Source organism: Limulus polyphemus, unplaced genomic scaffold, assembly GCF_000517525.1.
Source record: "Limulus polyphemus unplaced genomic scaffold, Limulus_polyphemus-2.1.2 Scaffold3055, whole genome shotgun sequence".
NCBI classification, from domain to species: Eukaryota; Metazoa; Arthropoda; class Merostomata; order Xiphosura; family Limulidae; genus Limulus; species Limulus polyphemus.
In genome coordinates this window covers 60,265-82,287 of record NW_013668665.1, presented here as the reverse complement: position 1 = coordinate 82,287, position 22,023 = coordinate 60,265, and the positions used below count along the sequence as shown (strand labels likewise).

Genomic DNA, 22,023 nt, shown 5'->3' with positions numbered 1-22,023 from the left:
GTTTGTGAACTGTACATGAATGATGAGTGTTCGTAAGTTTGGGAAGGTCCTTTAATGGTTTGTCATAAATTCTGTTCAGTTAAGAAACACTTAGATTAACTTATGCGGAGTCAAACTTGTAATGGCTCTTTTGATTTTAAGGAGCTATGTGAGTTACCTAGAAGACACTTTTTACAGGCTCACTGGTATTTCTGGGGGCCAATGGCTCCCGGGCCCCTGCTAATTTCAAGCCCTGTTTGCTTTGTTAGTAGGGACAAATTTCTTGCTGTCTAGATATACTTACACAACTTGACACTTGACTCTATGGCATTCATAATCAACCCTTCTTTTGCCAAAATAGGATGTTAACTTTCCCGGATCCAAGACTACATTGTATGCAGGAACAGTCCCTCAGTTGATTTCTGCTTATCAAAGCTGAGCCTTGGTCTGAAGGGGATTACAGCATTCCTCTTTTTTGAGGGGGGGGGGTTATTTTTTGACCTTGTCACCATTTCAATTCAAGTAACTTGTGACACTACCACTGTTAGCAAAATTAGATCGTTTTTTAGATATAATAATCATATAATGGTGTGTGTAAATTGAAAACAATATTGCTTTACAAAGTTTATAGCATTTGCAATCTACATATACAAGAAGGAGTTGTTTACAGTTAGGCTGTCCTTCCAACATGCTTTTATGTGTATGCTATGTATAATCACACTAAATTAATTATAGAAACTGTTTGAAACTACAGAAACCAAAAGTGTTGGTATATTATCTTATAAATGTGCTATTTTCATTCCCCATTATGTAGATCTTTGTGGCACTAATATATGTTGTGCCCTGTCTGCAAAGTGTGTGAAGAGATACTCCTAAAATAACACAAATACCTATTATACAGTGCTAATATTATTTGCAAAATGGAACTACTTAGCATACTGAGCACATTATGCATTGCAGTAAAACCTTACCATACTATCTCTTAAAGTGTAAAGGGTTGATTCTTGAAATGAACAACACATCTAGGATTGTGAACTAGGCTACAGAGCTATCTGAAGTAAGGTCTACAGATCAGAGTTTCCATTGTCCTTTCACAGAAAAGGTTATTGCCTTGTGTAGATTTGAAGAACTGCCTTTGTCCTTGATACAGCAGCCAAAATAACTAGAAAGTCAGTCAGTATCTGTCATGATTTTAGGGTGTCAAGTTTGAATACTTTTTCCATCAAAGTTGCTTTCCCTGTCTTTCTTTTATAGCAAAACTACTAAGTCTATCTATTGCTGTTATTAATTTTGAGTTGCTAAATAAAGGTAAGGCAACTGTCTGACAGCACCCATTTCCAATGCTTTGGCTACTTAAGTGTTAAATAAAGTGTAAATTTATTCTTTAATGTTGTATAAACAGATGTGGATCTAGAGGAGAGGTTCATGGTGTTTGAACCAACCAAGTTTTTTCAGGCATTAATAACTATATTATTCATATTTGTATAAGTAGGTGTAAATCTAGGAGAGTTGTATAGGCAGTCTAGATCCATGGTATACAAATTGGCGGTGCTCAGTTATCATTATAGAAGTGTATAAATTATACCTGAAAGTACAAATTAAGAAAAAGTTTTAAAAACTACTGTACAAATATAAATACTGTTAAGTACAATAGTAATAACAATTCACATGGGAAATGATGGGGGGGGGGGGGGGTGCAACAAATCACATGTTTAGAAAAGGGATTCTATAAATATAGACCACCACTGGTCTAGACCATTCTCCATTTTTTTAATTCATAAAACACAGCCAGAAATCCTTACACTACCATGTAGTATCAAGAAGGAATATTAGATACCTGTGTTTTTATTTGATTGGACTATTAATTATCATTAAAGTTTTTATGAGGTTTTCTACAAACAACATGGCTGTAGTCTGCAGCAGTCCAGTCAGTGCCTCATCTATTAATTTATTATTTCTAGGATAATACAATAATATGAATGCCAATTAAACATTGCCATGGTAAATTTTCACACGTTGGATTTTTCCAAACAAACTAAAATAACTAAACAATCAAAATTAGCATTTCTGATTGTTACGGTTTTTTATTATTTCAATAGACAATTAATTGAAAATATGATTAAATGTATTGTCATAAAAATAATCAACTAATTGAAATTAGTTGTTCCAGTTATGACTTTTTTTTATTATTCCAGCTGTTCAAGTAATTGAAATATTACCATTATGTTTGTTTGTTTTATACATAATGGGCTGTTTGTGCTGGCCCCCAATTTTTTGTCAGAAATTAATAATTCAATCCTTTAATGATGTATAATTAGGTATGGATTTAGGGGAGGGGTCAAGAGAGGCAATTCCCTTGTCATTTTTTTAAAATTAATAGCTGTATTATTTAAAGTTGTATAAGTAGTTGCCGATCTGGAGAGGAGTCTGTACTCTCATCCTTTCTTCAGAAATTAATTTAAAACAGCCAGACATTCTCACATTATCATACAATATCAAAAAGAAACATTAGGTTTCAATGTTTTATTTGATTGAACTACTAATTACCAAGCCTTTTTGATGTTTTTTGAAATCAACACAGCTGGAGTCTACAGTAGTTCATTTAAGGCCTCAAACAATAACTGATTATTTCTAAACTAATATGTTAGTATGATATCAATTGAACATTTCCATAGTCAGTTTTTCACAGACACTAATAATGTGTAAAACTTGGGAGATCTGATTCATCAAAGATAGTATTGTTTAGGACACCTATAGCTCTTATGTTACAAAATGGATATTTCCCTGTTTAGAAATTAGAATTATTGTGAGAAAGATGTTTTTCATATTGTTGATATTAAAATTAAGTTAAAATGTATCTTGTTTAACAGAGCTATAATTTATTTCTAAATATGATTGCAAATATAACTATTTCAATTTTAATTAAAAATTTAAAATGTTTATTTTTGACTGTGTTTATTTTCATATCAGTCACATTACTAGAACTAGAAATATATGCTTTGAAGTCACTGGTCATAACCTGATTGAGCTAATAAGTAATAGGATATATTAATGTTATTTTAACTTTGTTTGACTTATTTAGGTTACTTATGGTTGACACTTATTTATCCAAACTACTATATTATTATAGTGGAAGTCTCTTCTTTCATGTAAAAAGTACTGGATGTTTAGTACAGTGTTACACAGTTAACTTAAGAAGTAAACTGGTGTCATGTTATCATTGTAAAAGTGAAACATTACTACAGCTAGTTCCAATACAGTACAGTACGCTACCTTCACTCAAATAATAGCTTTTTTGTTCATTGCTGCCTTTGATATACAAAATTTTTATTGTGTGCCACTAACCTTGAAACTCTCTTCTACCCCATGATTAACATGGTTCACTGTTTCTTTGCATGTAAATTATCATGCAACAACCCTTCATCAATACAAGTGTGATACATCCTCATAATGCACATTAATACCTCTGTTTGATTCCACTTAATCATCACTTCTCATTAGGCAGTCATCAAGTTCAGATGTTCCACAAATTCATGTAAATTTATGTGATACTTTTTTCTTTTTTGGAATATTACTTTCACATTTCTACATTTCTTTGTTAACTGTAGTTCATTATTAACTTACCTTGTTTTTGTTTTTTTCTTTAGTTTGACATTTTTTTCAGACCTTTTTCATGGATTCCCAACTCATTCACGGTTGAATATGACTTCCGACTTTCATGTCTCAAGTTGCTGCTACTGTAACTACTACTTTGAATGTTGTGACACAGGCTTCAGGTACAGGGGTCTCATTTGGGGATGTTTCGGCTTTTGTTCTTTGGGAAACTGAATTTTACATGGGTTATTCCTCTTTTTCCCAATGCTGTCCAGGCACTTCCAGTGTCAGTGAACTTTGTTCATGCCTTGATAGTCTGTGTATCTTCTGAGGAATCAACTAGACCCCTCAGCTTTCTTGGAGTTGATTTCTCTGGTATGTTAACTTTTATCTGTATCCCCCGTTTCATGTCCTACCTTTTCACTTTTACATACTGCCACATCATCTGAGTACGTTGATTTTCTTCCTTCTCCAGATATTAGGATCCATGCTGATCATTTCCTGTCTCATTTGAGGGTAGGGAGCCTGTTTGCTCTGCCCCTGTGGGCTTCAGATGTTTATGACTTGGTTTACCATCAGCCTGATTCTCCTTTTCTGGACTCAGCAGCTCAAGTTTCTTCTGCCTGTGTGGATCTGACCCTTAGAGTTCTGTGTACTTCTCCCAGACCCAGTTTCCTGCCATCATTTTAACCTTACTTCTCTCCTTTGTGAGGCTATAGACCATTTTTGGGGGATACCCGTACTCCAAATGTTTCCACGTTGGCATTATTGCCCTCCTCTGTCTTATCCCTTCACATGTGGTGTTTTTGCTGCTGGTTTCTCCAGGGTAGGGATGCTCTCATGTCTCAGGTGCACCTGCCATCCATTTATCTTCATGAACTGCAGATGGTCCATTTTCTATATGGATGTGTTTTTGGAGATATCCTTGACTGTTTGGTTGCTTTTTTTGTCTCAATCTACTCCTATTCCAGCTTCCAACCCTTGTACGTTCCCTCCTCCTTAAGTCTGTCACTGAGGCATTTTGCTCCCATTTATACTCATTGCAACCAACAGTTCTGGTAAGTTTTTTGTGGGTACTGGCCCCAATGGGGGCTTGTTTGTCCAGGTTTGCCAACCAGTTGCGGGAATTCACTTCTGATTCCTGGGTGATCCTGATACACTCTGAGACAGGCATTTTCTGGCTCCTGCTCTCCACCTTCCTAGTATCCTGATCCAATGTCTTTCCATTTTCTTTGGGATCCCACTAATTGCCAGTATCTTTCCAAGGGGGTTCAGAATCTACTATAGAGCCTGTCAGTCTTCCTGCTCTGGGATTTTACTCCAGGTTTTTTGTCATCCAAGATTGAGCTTACCTCGGGCACCTTATGTCTTTTGTCGGGTGATTCAGGCTTTTGCCCCGACTTATGTACACTTGGGGTCTGAGCTTCCATCATTACATGGATGACTGGTTTCTGTTAGCTCTTTCCAGACCTGTAGCTTCTCACCTGCTTTAACAGAAGCAGCTTATGTAGGTTTGATTCTCAAGGCAGAGAAGTCTTTTCTTATACCTACCCAATATTCTGTCCATTTGGGGGTGTTTTTCATCATGTACCTCAATCAGACACAACCTTCTCCCTGGTGTCTGCATTGAATGGAGTTTTCAGTTTTCCATGTCCTCTTCTCTAACTTACTTTCTACATGTGAAGTTTTGTTGCTTCTTAGGACTTGGGCTTTGATGGTAGCCATCATTCTCTTGGGTCATGCATATATGCATTTTATTCTGTGGATGTTACATGTCCAGTGGAATCTTGCTCCGGATCCCCTGGATTATTCTATTACCCTCCCTATATCTATCCTGAATCATTTCCATCAGTGATTAGCAGATACAATACTATGATGGGATTGCTACTTCCTTTCCTTTGTCCAGATTTGCTTCTGTCAACTGATTCTTCTCTCTGGGGATGGGGGAATGTGTTGATCATCTGGAGGCTTCTGGACAGTTGTCTCTAATCTAATAATTCTTCCATATCAACACCTTAGGGCTTCTGGCAGTATGTCGTGCTTTGAACCTTTTCCTTCCCTCTATTCTAAACAAACTGATTATGATCCATTCCAACAATTCCACTTTTGTCCCGTATATTAATCACCAAGGGCAGACCCATTCTTGTTTGCTTTGTTCTTGGACATTGGAACTTTTTTATTGGGACAGCATTCCTCATATATGTGTCATGGCATGTCATGTTTTAGGGGTGCCTTCGACCTCGTGGCACACCATCTTTACTGACCTAATCAAATTTGCCTCACAGAGTGGTCCTTCGACAGTTAGGTTTTTGATGGCTCTGCACTCAGTGGGGTGCTTTTGCCACTTGTCTAAATACCAAGTTACCTCTCTTTTGGCCACTGGTTCCTCATCCTCAGGCCTTGGCTGTCGATACTGTCACTTCAGATTGCACCAACTGATATCTACATGCCTACCCCCAATCCGGCTCCTTCCCAGGGTGATTTTGATTATCTAATCCACTCTGTGTCTGGTCCTTCTGGTTTCTTCTTTCAGGCCATCACAACCCTTGTTTTCACTTCTCCTTCAGCTCCAAACAACCCTTCTATTAGTATTACCTCTTCCTCTGATACCATCCCTTCTTCTTCAGTCTTGGTTTCCTGTCCTTACTCACTCCATCTTCTTGCATGGCATTTCTCTACTTTCTTGTGAGGAAGATTTGGTTTATCCACACATGTAGCTTCCCTACTGTCCCATTCCATTCATCCTTCCTTCCTCATGGTTTATCAGTAAATTTGGAAGTCCTTCTGCCATTGGTCACACCACTGTCCTTTTCAGCCCTCTGTCCCTCTTCTAGTGGATTTCTGTTTGATCATGGTGCTTCTGTTTTATTCATTGCGGGTTATTGTGCAGCCTTCTCCAATACCTTCCATTTTTCCAGGTACTGTTCTGTGTCAGATATGTTGACCCCCCCCCTTCCATACATTCATTTCCCACTCCCTTCATAGGGTGACTGTTTCTTCCTTGTCCGGGTACTATCTTCCACCTGTTGCCATACTTCAAAAATTGTTCAGTTATGACTTTAAATGGGCTTTTTTTCTTTCAATGGCATATCCTTATTAGTTCATGGATCCAACTCAGTGGTAAGTGTTGCCTGTACAGGTATGCTGCTTATCAATAAATCACAAAATTTTGCACTGTACTGTCATACACAATCCTTCCACCTCTGTGTGGTGGGCCCTAGAGGTTGAAGTTGCATAGTCCTGGCTTTGCTTGTCCTGTGGAATGTGGTTACTTGGGGCATCAGCTGGTGATCCATATACTCCAGCTTCTGTGTGGTCCTATCTGGGGGATGATTTTGCATGGGTTACACCTTGCTACTCCAGGCATCCATCTTGGTGGGTTTGGGCATAAGAGGATGATGTTGCACAAGGTGGCATGGTGAGTGTTGTATGGGACATCACACCAAAGTTGTCTTTGATGCACACTGTTGAGATAGGGTGTTCCACAAGACTTCTATTAGGTTTTTCTCATGGTATTTTGCTTCAATGAAATGCTTATTCCAGACTGTACTAACCCGTGAACTTTCATGGGTATAGTAGAAGGGGATTACTGCCCATCCCTTTGATTGAATAAATCATGGCCAGCCTACTTTTCAAAATAGGGATTTTGTGGTCACCCATTGCACTGTCTCGGGTGTCATCATTCCTCCAAACTCCCCACCATGTTTCCCCCATTTTTTCTAGTGGAGTATGGGAGTCCTTCCCACTTTTCAGTTCCTAGCCAATGGGGTGATGAACTATGAGGCAACCTTCTGAATGTGCTTAATTCCTTTCAGTAGAGAGTAGGGCAGTAGTGTTCTGCTGTTGTAGATGGTGTAGATCCTGTACATGAATAGTAGTCATATAATGCATGAGATAGAATAGATCTGTCACATTGCAGTTCATCGCTGTTGTTGGGATTCCTTGTTTTACCGTTGACTGGATGTTGGTTCTCAGTGAGTGGTTTTGGAATCAAACACAACCAATCAACATAAGTTCTTACACATGTGTTGGTAGTGTTCCTAATCCTACCATGGTCATGGGATTTTACCTTATGCACTCCACCTCCCTGAGGTGGTTCCCAGAGGTTGATGTTATGTTGATCTGGCTGGATTGGCCCCCAGCTCTGTGGTTGCTTGGGGAGTTGACTGGTCATCCATGTGCTCTAGGATCTGTGCAGTCCTATCTGGAGTATGATGTTGTCTGGGGTGCATATAGTTCCTCTGACACTCCACCTCAGCGAGGTTCACTCCCAGAGTAGAACCACTCAAATTAGTTTTGGATTTAAAGTGAACCTCCACAACTGTAAATCCCTTCGTACTGTCATTATGATGTCGGGTTCCTTGATGGCTGGTGTTGGTTGTGGATTTGTACACATGTGCCCTGTTTAGTCGACAGGTACGGAATTTTCTCCTTCTGTCCTATTCAATCTGAGGTGAAGACAATGTGGGCCCTCCTCCTACCATGGGTAAGAAGATGTATATCTCATGTTACCCAGTTTTGGACTGGAGTTTACCTACCAAGTATAGTCTGTTGCATCCTAATCATTCTATATCAAGAAGCACATCCATTTTAGTGTTCCCCACCATCTGTTCTGTGACTGGGGACCCCACGCTCCTTTTTCTCCTGCATTATGATTTTAGTAGGATGTAGGGTCAGACTACTCTAGATTTTTACTCTCATTTATTTGATGTTTGCTTCCCAATTTATGCCTATTTATGCAACATTTACTACCACACTGGGTGAAGAGTATGCCTGGTACAGAAGTGGTGTGGTCTTCCATATGTGTTCCTCTTCCAATGGGGATTCACACTCCATAAATGTTCTTCAGATGCTTTCGAAGAATGCTTATCTATATTTCATGCACTGGTCCCCCCATCTTTTCAATGTGGGATTCTAGCTATTATATGAGAGGAGGTAAGGTACTGTATCGGAAGTTATCACTTTCTTACACTGAAAATATATTTCCAATAAGTACTTACCTCATCTCAAACTTCCCCCCTTTCCTACCCGTTACTGGTGCTTAATTTCTGCTTAATCACAAAGTGAGATTAAGTGTAAAATTGTTGTGCCTGAAGTCTGAAGACAGGATTTTCTCTGGCTTTTCATATTTTTTCATCGCTATAAATTTTGCCAGACATAAATTTTTAAGTCAATTTTATGTGTTTATTCTAAATATATTTCAATAACTAGTGATCAAAAATATGTTAGAATCAACATTTTGCTATTTTCTGACATTTAATTAATGTTATTCATGAAGAAAAAGTTCAATTTTCATTTTTCATTTCTACACAAAAATAAAACTCACTTGTCCATTCATTTCAGAATAACTATTTTTTTGCTACAAATCTATCATTCCTTGAGAATATATTATGCATTTCTTGATTTTCAACCTTGTTTCTGATATTCTTGTTTTGTATACAGGTCTTGGTTGAATTTAATTTTGTTATAGTGCAACATGAAGTGGTGTGATCATTTACTAAATAATGAAACTCAGCTTTAGAAACAACTATAATGAAAGTTTAAACATGATTGGATAGAGAAAGAATTAAGACTACCATGTAATAGTAATGAAGGTTTAAAGGTTTTTGTAAATGTTCCTGTCATCAGTGAATTGTCAGTGTAACTGTGTGTTAAATTATATCTGTTTGAAAGCTACAGAAATTTTCATAAATGAGAAGTCATCAGAAAACTTGATATAAGGTAAGCTTATACAGTTTAGAAAATTGTTGAATGGGTAACAAAGATAACTTCAATACAAGTTTAATACAGTAATAAATCTAAAATTGTTTTAGAAGATTTTCTAATTATCAGGCACGAGTAGTTTACCTAGACATAGGAATATATATAGAAAATACACAGTCTCATGTCTGATTATTGCATAAGGCTTAATAAAGGTATCTTGTTGATGCTTGGTTATTTATTTAAGTATAGTGGTTTTACTTTTCAATAGATATATTGTGGTTTTATTGAAGTACAATGTTTGTAAACATAAGTTTTTTTTATTGTGTAAACCACATGAAATTGTCATAAAATCAGATAAGTTTAGTTAATGGTTAATGGGGAAAGAACTGAACTGAATAATTAATTCAAGATACAGTAACAGTAACTTTTACAGTAGACAAGTTCTTGTTTAAATAATTACAATATTTCAACTCGTAGTATTGAGATATTGATTTTCATAAGCATTTTAATGTTTCTCTAAAAAGAGAGAATAACCTTTCACCTACTTTTGTATACAGAAAGCAGTTCTCAGTTGCCATGCCTCCACATGCAAGATCTTGTCACCCATTATCACAAAAAATGTCCTTGTTTTCATCTTTTGTACATAGGGCTGGTAATGTTTGTGCATATAATGAAGATATAATATTATAATTAAATTATTTAAAATCTGTAGCGATTGATAGAGGGTGGAAATCTAATATCATATATAGTATCTATATAAATATAATAGTACTGTCTGTTGTCTGTCCATGTAACTTCTTTGCAGGTTGTGGATGGATCTTCAACAAATTTGATATGTAGGTTCATTGGGTCCATGGGGAAATACATAAAAATTTTTAGTTTTGCATTTTGTGGTTTTTATGGACGTTTTTGTATTTTTTACTACTATTTTGCCCCCTCTTGATGGATCTTCACCAAATTTAGTATGAAGGTTTGCTGGGTTCATGGGGAGATACAAATTTTCAGTTTTGTGTTTTTTATGGTTGTTTTGGGATTTTTATCACTACTTTGCCCCCTGTTGGTGTATCTTCACCAAATTTGGCATGAAGGTTTGTTGGGTCAATGGGTTGATACTTGCCAATTTTCAGTTTTGCACATTGTGTTTCGTAGTTTTTATGGGCGTTTTTGCATTTTTTACAACTACATATTTTCATATTTTAAGATAACCATTTGTTAATCATGAATTTACATAACTTCTGTCCAGAGGATGGCTACTCCAGCTGATATTGTAATAAATTACAAATATTTGAGTGTATGAAGCTACAAACAACCAAAAAGGTAAATAGAGTAAATACATCTTTGCCATATGTTATGTCATGGTCAACACAAATAGATAATGTTTCATGAAATATTTGGATTGTCAAGTAACCATTACACCACTATTAAAGTTAATTAATATTATCAAAAGGATTGAAAGATAAAATTGAACTAAAGGATAAATGTGGAATTTATAAAATTTCACACATTAGTGATTTAAATGATTTTGAGGAGATGTGTAGAAATTTGAAATTTAGAATAAGATAATATGAAAAATTCAGTTGATAAAGTAGAAACGAGTGATTCAGCCTTGTCTGCTAAAACACGTGGCGAACTCTATACATCATTGAATGGGACAATGTGAAATTATTTAAATAGGTGAATTGTAAAAAACGAATTAGATATAGAGAGTCATTAGAAATTGTTTAAAACAAAATTATGAGTTTGGATAGATATTGTTGTGTATCAGCTTGTTTGTTAATTTCAGGTATAAATTCTTTCCGAGTAACTTCAGCAATACAAGTCCTTTCTTAATTAAAACTAGTTTATTCTTTCTCAATACAACTCCCTGATAATTCTAGAAACTCCATCTGTAATCAATAAATGACCCCATTGATTAATTTATTAGCAGAAAATATAAATAACCCACCTCTGAAGTTATATAATTGTTGTTTTTATTGTTTGTTATGGTTATTTCTGTGTTTTTGTTATTTAACTGCATGAGTTGTTACTTAGTTTTCTTGCAGAAGCTTCCTCTGAATCTCTTATTAAGTTGCCTTATAGTTTATCTGCTGACTCCAAATTTATCTGTAAATATCATAGTTTTGATCTAATCAGGTCTCATCAGCTCAGTTAGGTGTATGATATGCAAATATTATAAACTAAATTACCCTATAACAAAGTAAATAGGTATAAGTTATTCATTTATTTATACAGTTTTAGTACAAGTTTTTTTACCTTATTACAAGTTCTGTATGGACAGAATATAACCAACCCTATACTGCACTAATTCTCCTCTTGAGAACTTTTTCATGTTTCTAACTTGACAGTACCTGGCTTTATTTTGGGATAAATTCGTTAATATGGTTTTAATAAGTTTCTGGCATATTATGATGATAGAAAAGTTATAAACTATGGTTTCTTTATTTTTATGGAATTTGACTAATTATGTGTTAGACATGGCAAAGCGAGGAGTTTGTAATATTGATATAAATTTATGCTGTATTTAACACTTGTAGCCATGCAGAATAGGAAAAAGCTCTCATAATCTCTTGTAATTCATTCTGAGTCATAAAATTCATGTTCAATAAAGCAAACTGATTTGTAGAAAATTTTGTGTTTAGTCTCTTCTTTCTTGACCAAGTCTTATTTTATATATCTGCTGAACAAGTAGTTTCAAACTTCCTTTTATTGGGGTTTTGTTAAATTACTTGTTGTCAACTTTGATCTGAAAATACCACAGACTGAGAATTTTATATAAATTAGCTTTATGCATATTATTGAGCTACTATAGGGAAATACTAAAAGTTTCTTTTAAGTATCCGTTCGCATTAAAATTTCATCTGTTTTTCAGGACACAGTACTGTATGTAAGTAAATTGGAAACTCGTATAAGTAATTTAAACAATATAAAAATCAGTCAGTGCTTCACTGTAGCATATAAGTATTTGATCTAATATCAGTGGAAGTGAATAGGCCTTCTTTTTTATGCATTTTATAGAGAAACCTACCAGAAAGCTGAAGAAATTGCACATACTTTTTTTAGTCAACGAAATGGAGATAGGCAGCATGTTATTATGGCTGTTGGAAACTGTCATATTGACTGTGCATGGTTGTGGCCATTTTCAGAAACTATTCGTAAATGTGGACGTAGTTGGTCTTCAACTGTTCGCTTAATGGAAGAGTACCCCAACTTTTACTTCGCATGCTCTCAGGTGTATTTTCTTAGAATTATCATTTTATCTGTTGATATAATCATACCCACTTGTATGTGCCAGATATTATTTATACATTGTAGATTCGTAAAATCTTGTGTAGTTTTCTTTGTTGCTAATGAAATACTATTTGTTTTAACCATGTAACAGAAATCTAACTTTATTTTTTATACATATATATGTGAGAAGTATTTTGTTAAGATTACAAGTACCATGAAATACCACAGACTAGTAATAGCTTTACTTACCTTACTCTCAACATATCCAATACAGATGTAAAGAAAAAAAGAGTTTATATTAGTAAAATACATTTTGTAAATACCAGACTAAAATATATGATTTTATTAATCCACAAGTTTTCCATCTCTTTGAAAGTTAATAAAATCTGTATTTTAACATTGGTATTTAAGCCTGTAAATTTCTTTTTACATTAATACTTCAGATTGAAATGACCTTATAACAATACCAGATGATAATCTGGTTATAACATAGTGTTAACTGGGACACTTAAGATTATGAAAGCTTATTGCTATGCTTTGATCGATACATACAACTATTATCAGTCATGAACATAACTTTCAGGAAGCCATTTTCACATTTAAAAAATAATTATTTGATTGTAATATTAGTAAAGTGTTAAATGTATCAAAACTTATATCAATGTATTTAGATTAACACCTCTAAATATTAATAATGTAAATTAAATAACTTACAGCAGCTATTATTGTATGATACATGCCAGGCCATTAGCATTCTAATGGAAATTATCATTAAATTAATTTATGTTGTTCATACTTATATTTCTTTGTACATTATGTTAATTTAGAAAACTGTTACTATCAAGTTTTTTAAATTAACTAGATAAACAACACTTCCAATAATTATTTATTTATTTTACAAAATAGTTCTAATATAAAAGTAATAATTTGACTTCACTTTTTCAGACTATACCATTTCACATATAGAGCAATTTGTACATAATCTTTGAGTTTAAATTTTTGTTCTGAATCACACTTAACTCCTCTCACACTACCACATTATCCCAAAGAAAGTTTCTCTTTTCTGGCCATCTAAGCATTGGAATGAATCTTATCTTGCTTTCTCCAGCTTTTACACCCCACTATATTGCCCAGAGCAAGTTAAATCTTGTGATTCTCTCCACCTACATCAATGTGCCTACTATCCAAAATCTATATATAAGCACCCATTATTACTTTCTATTCACTGTTCTCGAAGGCACAGTGTTATGACAACGGTTTTATGTGCTTGCTATGGGTTTCTCTTCAGTGTTGTATAGCTGTTAACTATGCTTTGAATGATTTTTTTAGACCTGTCTTCTTAGGTTTTGAGTTTATTGTCTATTTTCTTTATTTTACAAAAAATATTTTTGAGATGTATTTGGATATGAATTCACAAGTTCATGTGTCTGATGCGGAGTCACTTAGTGCTCCTACTTTGCCACCTCTGTAGTCTAGCATTACTTGGGTATTGTGGAGTGGGCCCCTATCTGTAGATGTCCAGTCCCTCAGACGTAGAGGTGAAGTCTTACATGAGGTCTGATGTTTTTTCTTTTGTAAACTTGGAGGCTGAACTTGTGAAGAATCAAGTGAAAATTTGGATTATATTTTTCTGGCACCTTCTTTTGCTCAGGCAGCTACTCACGAGCCTCGGATGGACATCCCACCTTCTGCACCATTTTTGCAACTAGTACATCAAATTTGTAATGTTTTGAGCATTTCTCCTCTTCTTCTTTATTGAGGGAAAGTAATTTGGCTAATTACCAGGTCTTTCCCCCTTTGCCAGACATTGCTGTGCATGCTTGTAGATTTGCTGATCAATTGAGAGTGGGTGGCTGTCATGCTTTGACCTCCCATTTATTGGCATGCCTTAGCTTTCCATCATTTGGAGAACCCTTGTTTGGATTCTTAGAGGTTATATCCTCTTCCTATTTGGGGCTCTAGGTCTGATGCCACTATTCGTCTTAACCTAACTCATTTTTCCCAAATTTGTCTGTCCCTTATAACAGTTTTGCATATTTTATCTTATTTACAACTGTTGTCTTAGGCATATCACAGGTTTCCTGCTCAATTTTCAGAGTATCTTAGTCATTGGTAAGGTTATCACCTCCTGCTTTCTCCTTGGTCTCTTGATTGATTTGTTGCAGGGATCTTTTGGAGAGAGATGTCTTGCTTGAGGGAGTTTGACTTTCTTCTTTGGCCCTTAAAGATCTCAGAGAAACTTCTTTTCTCAGACATTTGATCTTTGTAAGTTTTTCAGATTCCATAGAATCTAGGGTGGATGTGACTGGTCTTCACTCTTCTCTTTCAACACTGTTTTCTCACCATTTCCGGTCTTCTATCAGATAGTTTCCTGCATCTCCTGTTTGGATTTCCAGACTTTCTGCATCAGCTCCATGTATTATCAGAACACAAGGGAGATTCTGCTCTTATCAACAGGTGTCCTCCATGTGGAGCACAGACAGTGCCATTGGGGACTACTATATTGGGTCTAGTCCTGTGGGGGTTTGATTCAGATTGTTTTTGTCAACATGGGAGACCTTCGCCACAGATCACTGGGCCATTCAAGCTTTACGAGGAGGATTAGTCCTTCATTTTCAAGTCTCCACCTCCATTGTCTCTCATACCGATTGTCTTTCCCATCCCTAAGGATCGTCTTTTATACAGTTGTCAAGTGCAAGTCATCCAGGATCTTCTGCACGAAGATGCTGTATAACACATTGACTCCTCTCTCAAGGGTTTTTAGTGACATTTGTTTGTAGTACCAAAGAAGATGGGCAATTGGTAACCTGTCATTGACCTTTCTCATCTCAGTTATTTCCTCCAGCCTCCTCAGTTTACGATGGAGTAATTTCTTTCCCTTTGGTTGCACTTGGCACTTGGTCTATGAATGGCAAAGTTTGATGTCACCAATTCCTATCTTCATATTCCATTTGTAGAGTCTTCATGTTGTTATCTCTGTTTTCATTTCTTTTGTATTTATTTCTATTCTTTTTCAGGGACCCTCTTGTCATTTTCATTTGGATCCCACCCAGTGGTGGGTGTTTTCTGGTCAGGTATGCTTCTTTCCAAATCTGCACTAGCATCCAGTTGACTGATAAACATTTTCCTGGTAGCAATGAGCTCTGTTAAGACGGGGTAATTCCATAAGACCACCTTGTGCACTTTCCAGGTGGTAAACAAGTGTATACTGGATTGCCACTCATGGACTATCATAAGTAAAGCTTAAGGGGATTTGTCCATCCTTCCTGACCAGTGGATTAAATAAATCGGAGCTGGTTTGCTTTTCAAAATAGTAGCAGGAGGTGTTGCCTTGCCTCTCAGGTTGGTGAGTTAAGATTTCTGTTCATAATATCAGGCTGGGTTGTCTCTATTTCTTCAAGTTTGGTGAGACAGGAAAATTTAGCTCATTCTGAGTTTGATTTGTTGCATTTTGTTCAGTTTAGGGATAGGTTTTGTCCAATTTTGTGTTGCTTGCCTTTTCTTTGTAATTCTGGTGGCTTGACCTGCAACATTCTGTGACGTTCAGGTTAGGTTCCAATAATATCACATTACAAAACAAGAACAGATCAAAGGTGGTTCTCATGCCCTAGCCACTACGCCTTGGATCTAGCTTTTTTGTCCACAACCCTATAATTCCAATAACAAGATGTAGGACCTTGTCTGCCTGGTTGTGGCCTGGATGAATCCTGTGAGTTAGGTACAATATTTCATCATATTTTTTTCTAATGATGTTAGGGTTTTGCTTCTGTGGCCATTCAACCTTTACCGCTCAGCAGGTTTCATGCTGTCTGGGGGAAGAGCATACCTGTTCCAGAAGTAGCGCAGACCCTACTAGTGTACTATTACTATATCTCAATTTTGCACTCCTCTTTTCTAGATGCTTTCTTTGTGGAACTTGCCCTCACCAGCCCCTCCACCTTTTCAATGTGGGATTCTAGCTATAGTATGAAAGGGGGTATGTTTCAGAAGTTAACATTTTTTTTTATACCGAAAATGTATTTTGGATAATGCCTCACCTCACACTCTCCCTCCCCATGAAATGACTGGTGTTTGGGTCTGCAAATTTGGACCATCTCAAAGAGTGAATAGGAAATAATAATAGGTGCTTATATATAGGTCTGGAATAAGGGGTGCATTGACGTAGGTGGAGAGATTCACAAGATTTAACCTGCTTTGGGCAATATAGTGGGGTATAAAATCTGGAACAAGCAAGGGGAGATTCATACCAATGCTTAGATGGGCAGAGAAGAGAAACGCTCATTGGAATGAAGCTATAGTGTGAGAGGAAGTAAGTATTATTGGAAATACATTTTCGGTATAGGAATATGTTAAGTTTTATCTTTCTGAAATTTTAAATTTATAAATGTTGTTAGGACAATACCCATGATTTACTATTATTTAATGTTTTAATATGTTACACATAAGCCACTTTGGTCAAAATTAGATTTTTACTGGCATTTTTTCAAAACTTTGCATAATCAAAATGGTATATTATGAATAAAGTTTCTCCATTATTAAAACTTATTCAAACAAGCAGACTTACCTTTGAAATATGAAAATGTTTTTTTTGTTAAGTTTGTGTCATACTTTCAACAACCACGTGACTAGAGTTCTGAATGTTCTCAGCATCATGCAATGCTTGTTCCAGTTAATTTACCCAGATTTCTCTGCTCTCCCTCCTTCCACATGACTTATAGCATCTGTGTTAGGAAGATGTATAAACTCTTCTTTTCAGCCATGATACAGATTTTCTTGTTGAAAGTTGTGCTTTAAATTTCACTCACTATGAATTCACAAGTCAACATTTACTACTGTTGAAATGACATGCAAATATTATTTTAACCATGCAAGAGCAGTGTCAGTCCAATTGGCTGAGCTCATATCTGTGAAGCTATACATATTATAGATCTGAATTTACTAAGCATCTTCACAAAAGTTGGCTAGTTTTTTTTGAAAACTACTCTATGCAAAAACTAGATATTTTATTAAACTGTTTTTACTAAAGATTTGTTTGTGAATTTTCAAAGCCTTTACTAAGTCAGTGTGACTGAAAGTGGATTTTCATACTAAAAATAAGAATACTTCTTTCCATACTAAGAATAAGAATACTACTTTCCATCTTACAGTTTTTATATCTCCTTTGAGTGGCTATCAAAAGTGTTTTTCAGTAAAAATTTACATTTTATATCTTATTTTCTCTACCCTAACACTAACTGTAAAGAAATTGTCTGTTTACAATGAAATGAAAAGTTGAAAAATATAAAATAAAATAAATAATACTATTCTTTCCTGTTTGCTGACTGCAGTATTGATCAGAAAGTTTCAAATTACTTATTTTAACAATTTCAACTGTTAACCTTTTCACATCTGCTTTCTTTTAATTTTATGGTTTTATTGCTGTACTTTGTATCCTCTTGAGTATTAATCTCAGCAAGAGCCATTAACTATTTTTGGTAGACCTAATATAAATAGCATATGTAAGGTTTCACATCATTGAGCTTACGAAATTTTAGACATTTTATTATATTGAAAATTTATTATTCTCAGCTGAGAAGTTTCTATTTTTAATCTTTTGGTTATTATGTTTTTAAATATAACAATACATAAAGAGCAAGAATTTTTAGTACTCAGTGTGTACTTAAACTCATTTACACTTCAATATAAATTGGAACCATTCTTCCCTATGCATTGTTGAGTCTTAAAAATCTAGATCTCCAAAAAATAATTCATGTAGCTTTTAGATATGTATTCTAGAACATAAAAAATATATCAGTCACTAGAATAAAATGTCTCCAAACTACTATAATTTAGCAGGTTTTTTAAGTTAGGAAACCATTGGATTGAGCATATATCTGTGCAGCGATACATACTATAGCTCTGAATTTACTTAGTATATCTTCACGAAATTTGGCAAGTTATTTTTTAAATATTTAAAATATATTATACACAAAAACTAGATTTTTTAATAAAGTATTTTTACAATGATTTGTAAAATAGGTTAAAAAATTATTTATTCATTAGAAGTGTGATGATAACACTCAAAGAAACTATGGTTGGTAGGACACTGAACATCCAAATTCATGGTAATAAGCTTCATATAGTGGGGAATCTGCTCTTTTTATTGGTTATAAACACATTCATCAATCATGCAAAATTGATTAGCAAAGCAGTCTGGAGAGTCGGAGAGAGAGAAGGGAGGGCTTCTCTAGTGGGGGTGACAAATGTTTGATATCTCAGTAAATCAAGAAGGTAGGAGGTGCAAATTTTAGATAATTATAATTATGCTTAGTTTTGTTTCTAATTGGTTGGAAACTGCAGCAACCTATTTTTGAAGTTCTGAAGTGGAGAAATTTGAGCTCAGATGTGTCATCTGACACAAAAAATGAAAATTCAGAATTTTCTAAATGTTTCTGTTTTGAAACTAAGAAGTTAAAATTTACATGAGATAAAAATTTGCATTATAGGCTCTGTTTTCCTCTAAGTTGATTGAGATACAGTGTTATTAAATTGCTTAATTAAGTTTTGAATGTAACTGTAAGAGGTCATAACATGCATACGTGCAACACAGCTAATGTAAAGAGCTAACTTGTTTTTGATTTATTGATCTGTATTAGTGCAAGTGAGACATTTGTTTCAAAAATAAAATGTTTATGAAATTTTTGTACAATTAATTTTTCTTTAATTAAATATAGATAGTAAATTACATGTCAACAAAAGACTAAAAATTTCTTTTCTTTAGGCCCAGCAGTTCTCTTGGGTCAAGGAATATTATCCAGCTTTGTATGAACAGATAAGAACATACGTTTCTAAAGGCCAGTTTATTCCAGTTGGAGGGTCATGGGTTGAGATGGATGGTAACATTCCTAGGTAGTACTTTCAGAGCAAATGTAACGTTCAGAGATATACATATGCAACTTATATTCTATATTTTTTTATTAAAAAAAAAAGGATGAAATTATTGTGCTAATGACAATTCTAAATGAACTTGCTAAGGTATGTCATGGAACAGTCCGAGAAAAAGTTTGAAAAAATCATTAATTTTTAGTATTTAAGTAAATATTATTTTTTGCAGTAAATATTGGGAAATCTTTCTCTTTACTTAGAAAACAAAACCCTCAATTAAACAAGACAAAGTTTTTAGTTTCGGACATCCAATAGTAAACTTTTTCTTGATTTGTAAGCTATAAAACAGTATTCAGTGCTGGTTATTAAAAAAAAGTTCACCAAATTGTAAATGATTAACTATATAAATCATTGATAGATCTCTATCATATATAGTTTTGACAACAATATATGGTTTCCAAAATAAATGATAAAGGATGAATAGCAACAAATGCAAAAGCAGTTACAATAGTTAAAAATTTTTCCGATACGATATTGAACCTCATCTCACAAAATAGCTTGTTTTGATTAGCACTGATCTCTATTGGCACAAATTTTCAATGATCGTCACTCTTCTTCCACCTCCTGCTTCTGAATATCCACATGTAAATGATTATGCAGCAGCTCTTCACCAATAGGAGCACAACAAATCCCTCATCTTAACCAGCACCTTCTCCACATTTGCTCTCCTTAATCACTTCTTGATTGGCAGTAGTACTGTACAGACGTGATTGTTTTTGTTCACAAATTTATCAACATTTTTCTTTGTACTACAGACTTGGTTTTCCTTTAACATTTCTTTAATTTTTCACATTTTTAAATTGTGCAAGGTTGTTTCATCCAATTATTCTTTCTTTTTCATACCTTTTTTTTGAAATTGTCAGTATGCACTTGCAGTTCAAGTTGTTATAATTACCACAGCTGTTACTGCTGCTGCGTGTGTACTAACCACTACCATCAGGTTGCATACTCAATTATTGGCTGAGGATGTGAAGGGAATAATTTGATGAGAAATGTCCATGTTCATACAATGTTCATCATCACACAAGGAATATCCAGCTATGCCTGCTCCTGGGGTGTTTGACAGGAGGATGAGAATTTGGATAGGCTATTCCTTTTCCCAACTATGCTTCCCAGTGACTAGAGATATTGGGGGATTTACCCAGACCTCCTTCACCCTTTGTGGAATTAATTGATCAGGGTTGAGCTGTCTTATCCATATCTCCTGTTTTCTATGATTCTCAACCTGCCCTCTTTGGAGAAGAATATAGGGGCCAATATTTAGTTTCCCCTCCATCACCTGATGTTGGGATTCATGCCCAGTGTTTTTGGGATTCAACTTTGGTTGGGAGTTAGTATGGCTCGTCTGCCTCATACATCTGATGATTGTCTTTATGCATTTCCTTCCCTTATTTTGATTCCCAACATTTGGAATCTCATTCCACTGTGGGGTTCAAACCCTAATGCATTAATGAATTTATCATAACGTCAACTTTCCCATATTAGACTGATATTGTCCACAATTCTGTGTGCATTATCGACCATGCACTTGCTGGCTCTGGCAATTCACTTATTCACTTCTTTCCTCTCTTCCCCTGTCTTTTCATCCCATTGCTTTCCCCACCACCAAAGGATTCTGTTTCTTGCCTATGTCTACAGGAGGCAGTTCAGGACTTACTTTGAAAAGAAGCCATAGAACTTGTGGAACCTTCTCAGCTGGGGTTTTTACTCCCGTCTGTTCATCGTACCCGCAAAAAAATATGGGAGATTGGCGACCAGTTATAGATTTATCATCCCGAAACCGTTTCATGGTCATATCAAAATTCATGATGGAGTCTTACTTAACCCTTCAGTAGGCTTTCACTCCTGGGTTGTGGATGATGAAGGTTGATGTGTCGGATGCCTGTCTATACATTCCCATCTCCTGGGCAGACTGCCATTTCCTCTGTTTTATTCATCAGGGACATGTTTATCAGTTTGAGGTTTTTCAAATAGTCTGGCCTTGGCTCCTTCTGCTTTCTTCCAAGCGGCTAGATCATTTGCTTGACTGCTTCATGCCAGAAGCCTTTATTTCCACTATTACATGGACATCTGGCTACTTTTTGCTTCTTCTCAGTTTGAATTTGGAGGTGGAGAAGACTTTTTTTCATACCCATACAATACCTGATTGATCTGGGTGTGTTTTTCAATTCCCTCATTGGACTCTCCCTCTCCTACTACATGAGGAACCCTATCTCTTTTGGTGACAAGGGCTTCTCTTGAAGCTCTCATTCCCCGTGGTTTCACCCACATGCATCATCTTCAGTAGGTGATACTTGACCAATGGAACCTCATTTGGGAATCCTTAAATGATCCTATTACCCTGCCTCTCCACCTACAGGCTGACTTCACTTGATGGTTGGATCAGACCAATACTGCCATTGGAGTTCCTTTTCCACCTCCTCAACTAGATTATCTTTATTATGAATGTTTCCCTTTCGGGTTGGGTGCATATCTCAATGCTCAAGAGGTTTCAGGTCATTGTACACTGGCTGAATCGTCCCTACATATCAACATATTGGAGTTGCTGGGGGTCAATTGTGCCTTGCTTCTCTTCTTCTCTGATGTTTAGGGGCT

At 35.4% G+C, this 22,023-nt stretch overlaps 1 protein-coding gene across 3 annotated transcripts in view; it reads left to right on the top strand.

Annotated features, from left to right (window-relative positions):
* LOC106468568 (alpha-mannosidase 2C1-like) overlaps positions 1-22,023 on the top strand; it is a 128,820-nt gene that overhangs the window by 53,816 nt on the left and 52,981 nt on the right. For all 3 annotated transcript variants that reach the window (XM_013929003.2, XM_022396903.1, XM_022396904.1), the window contains exons 6-7: positions 12,292-12,505; positions 19,265-19,392. In XM_013929003.2, coding sequence (XP_013784457.2) covers positions 12,292-12,505; positions 19,265-19,392 — 342 coding nt within the window. The remainder of the gene's footprint in view (positions 1-12,291; positions 12,506-19,264; positions 19,393-22,023) is intronic.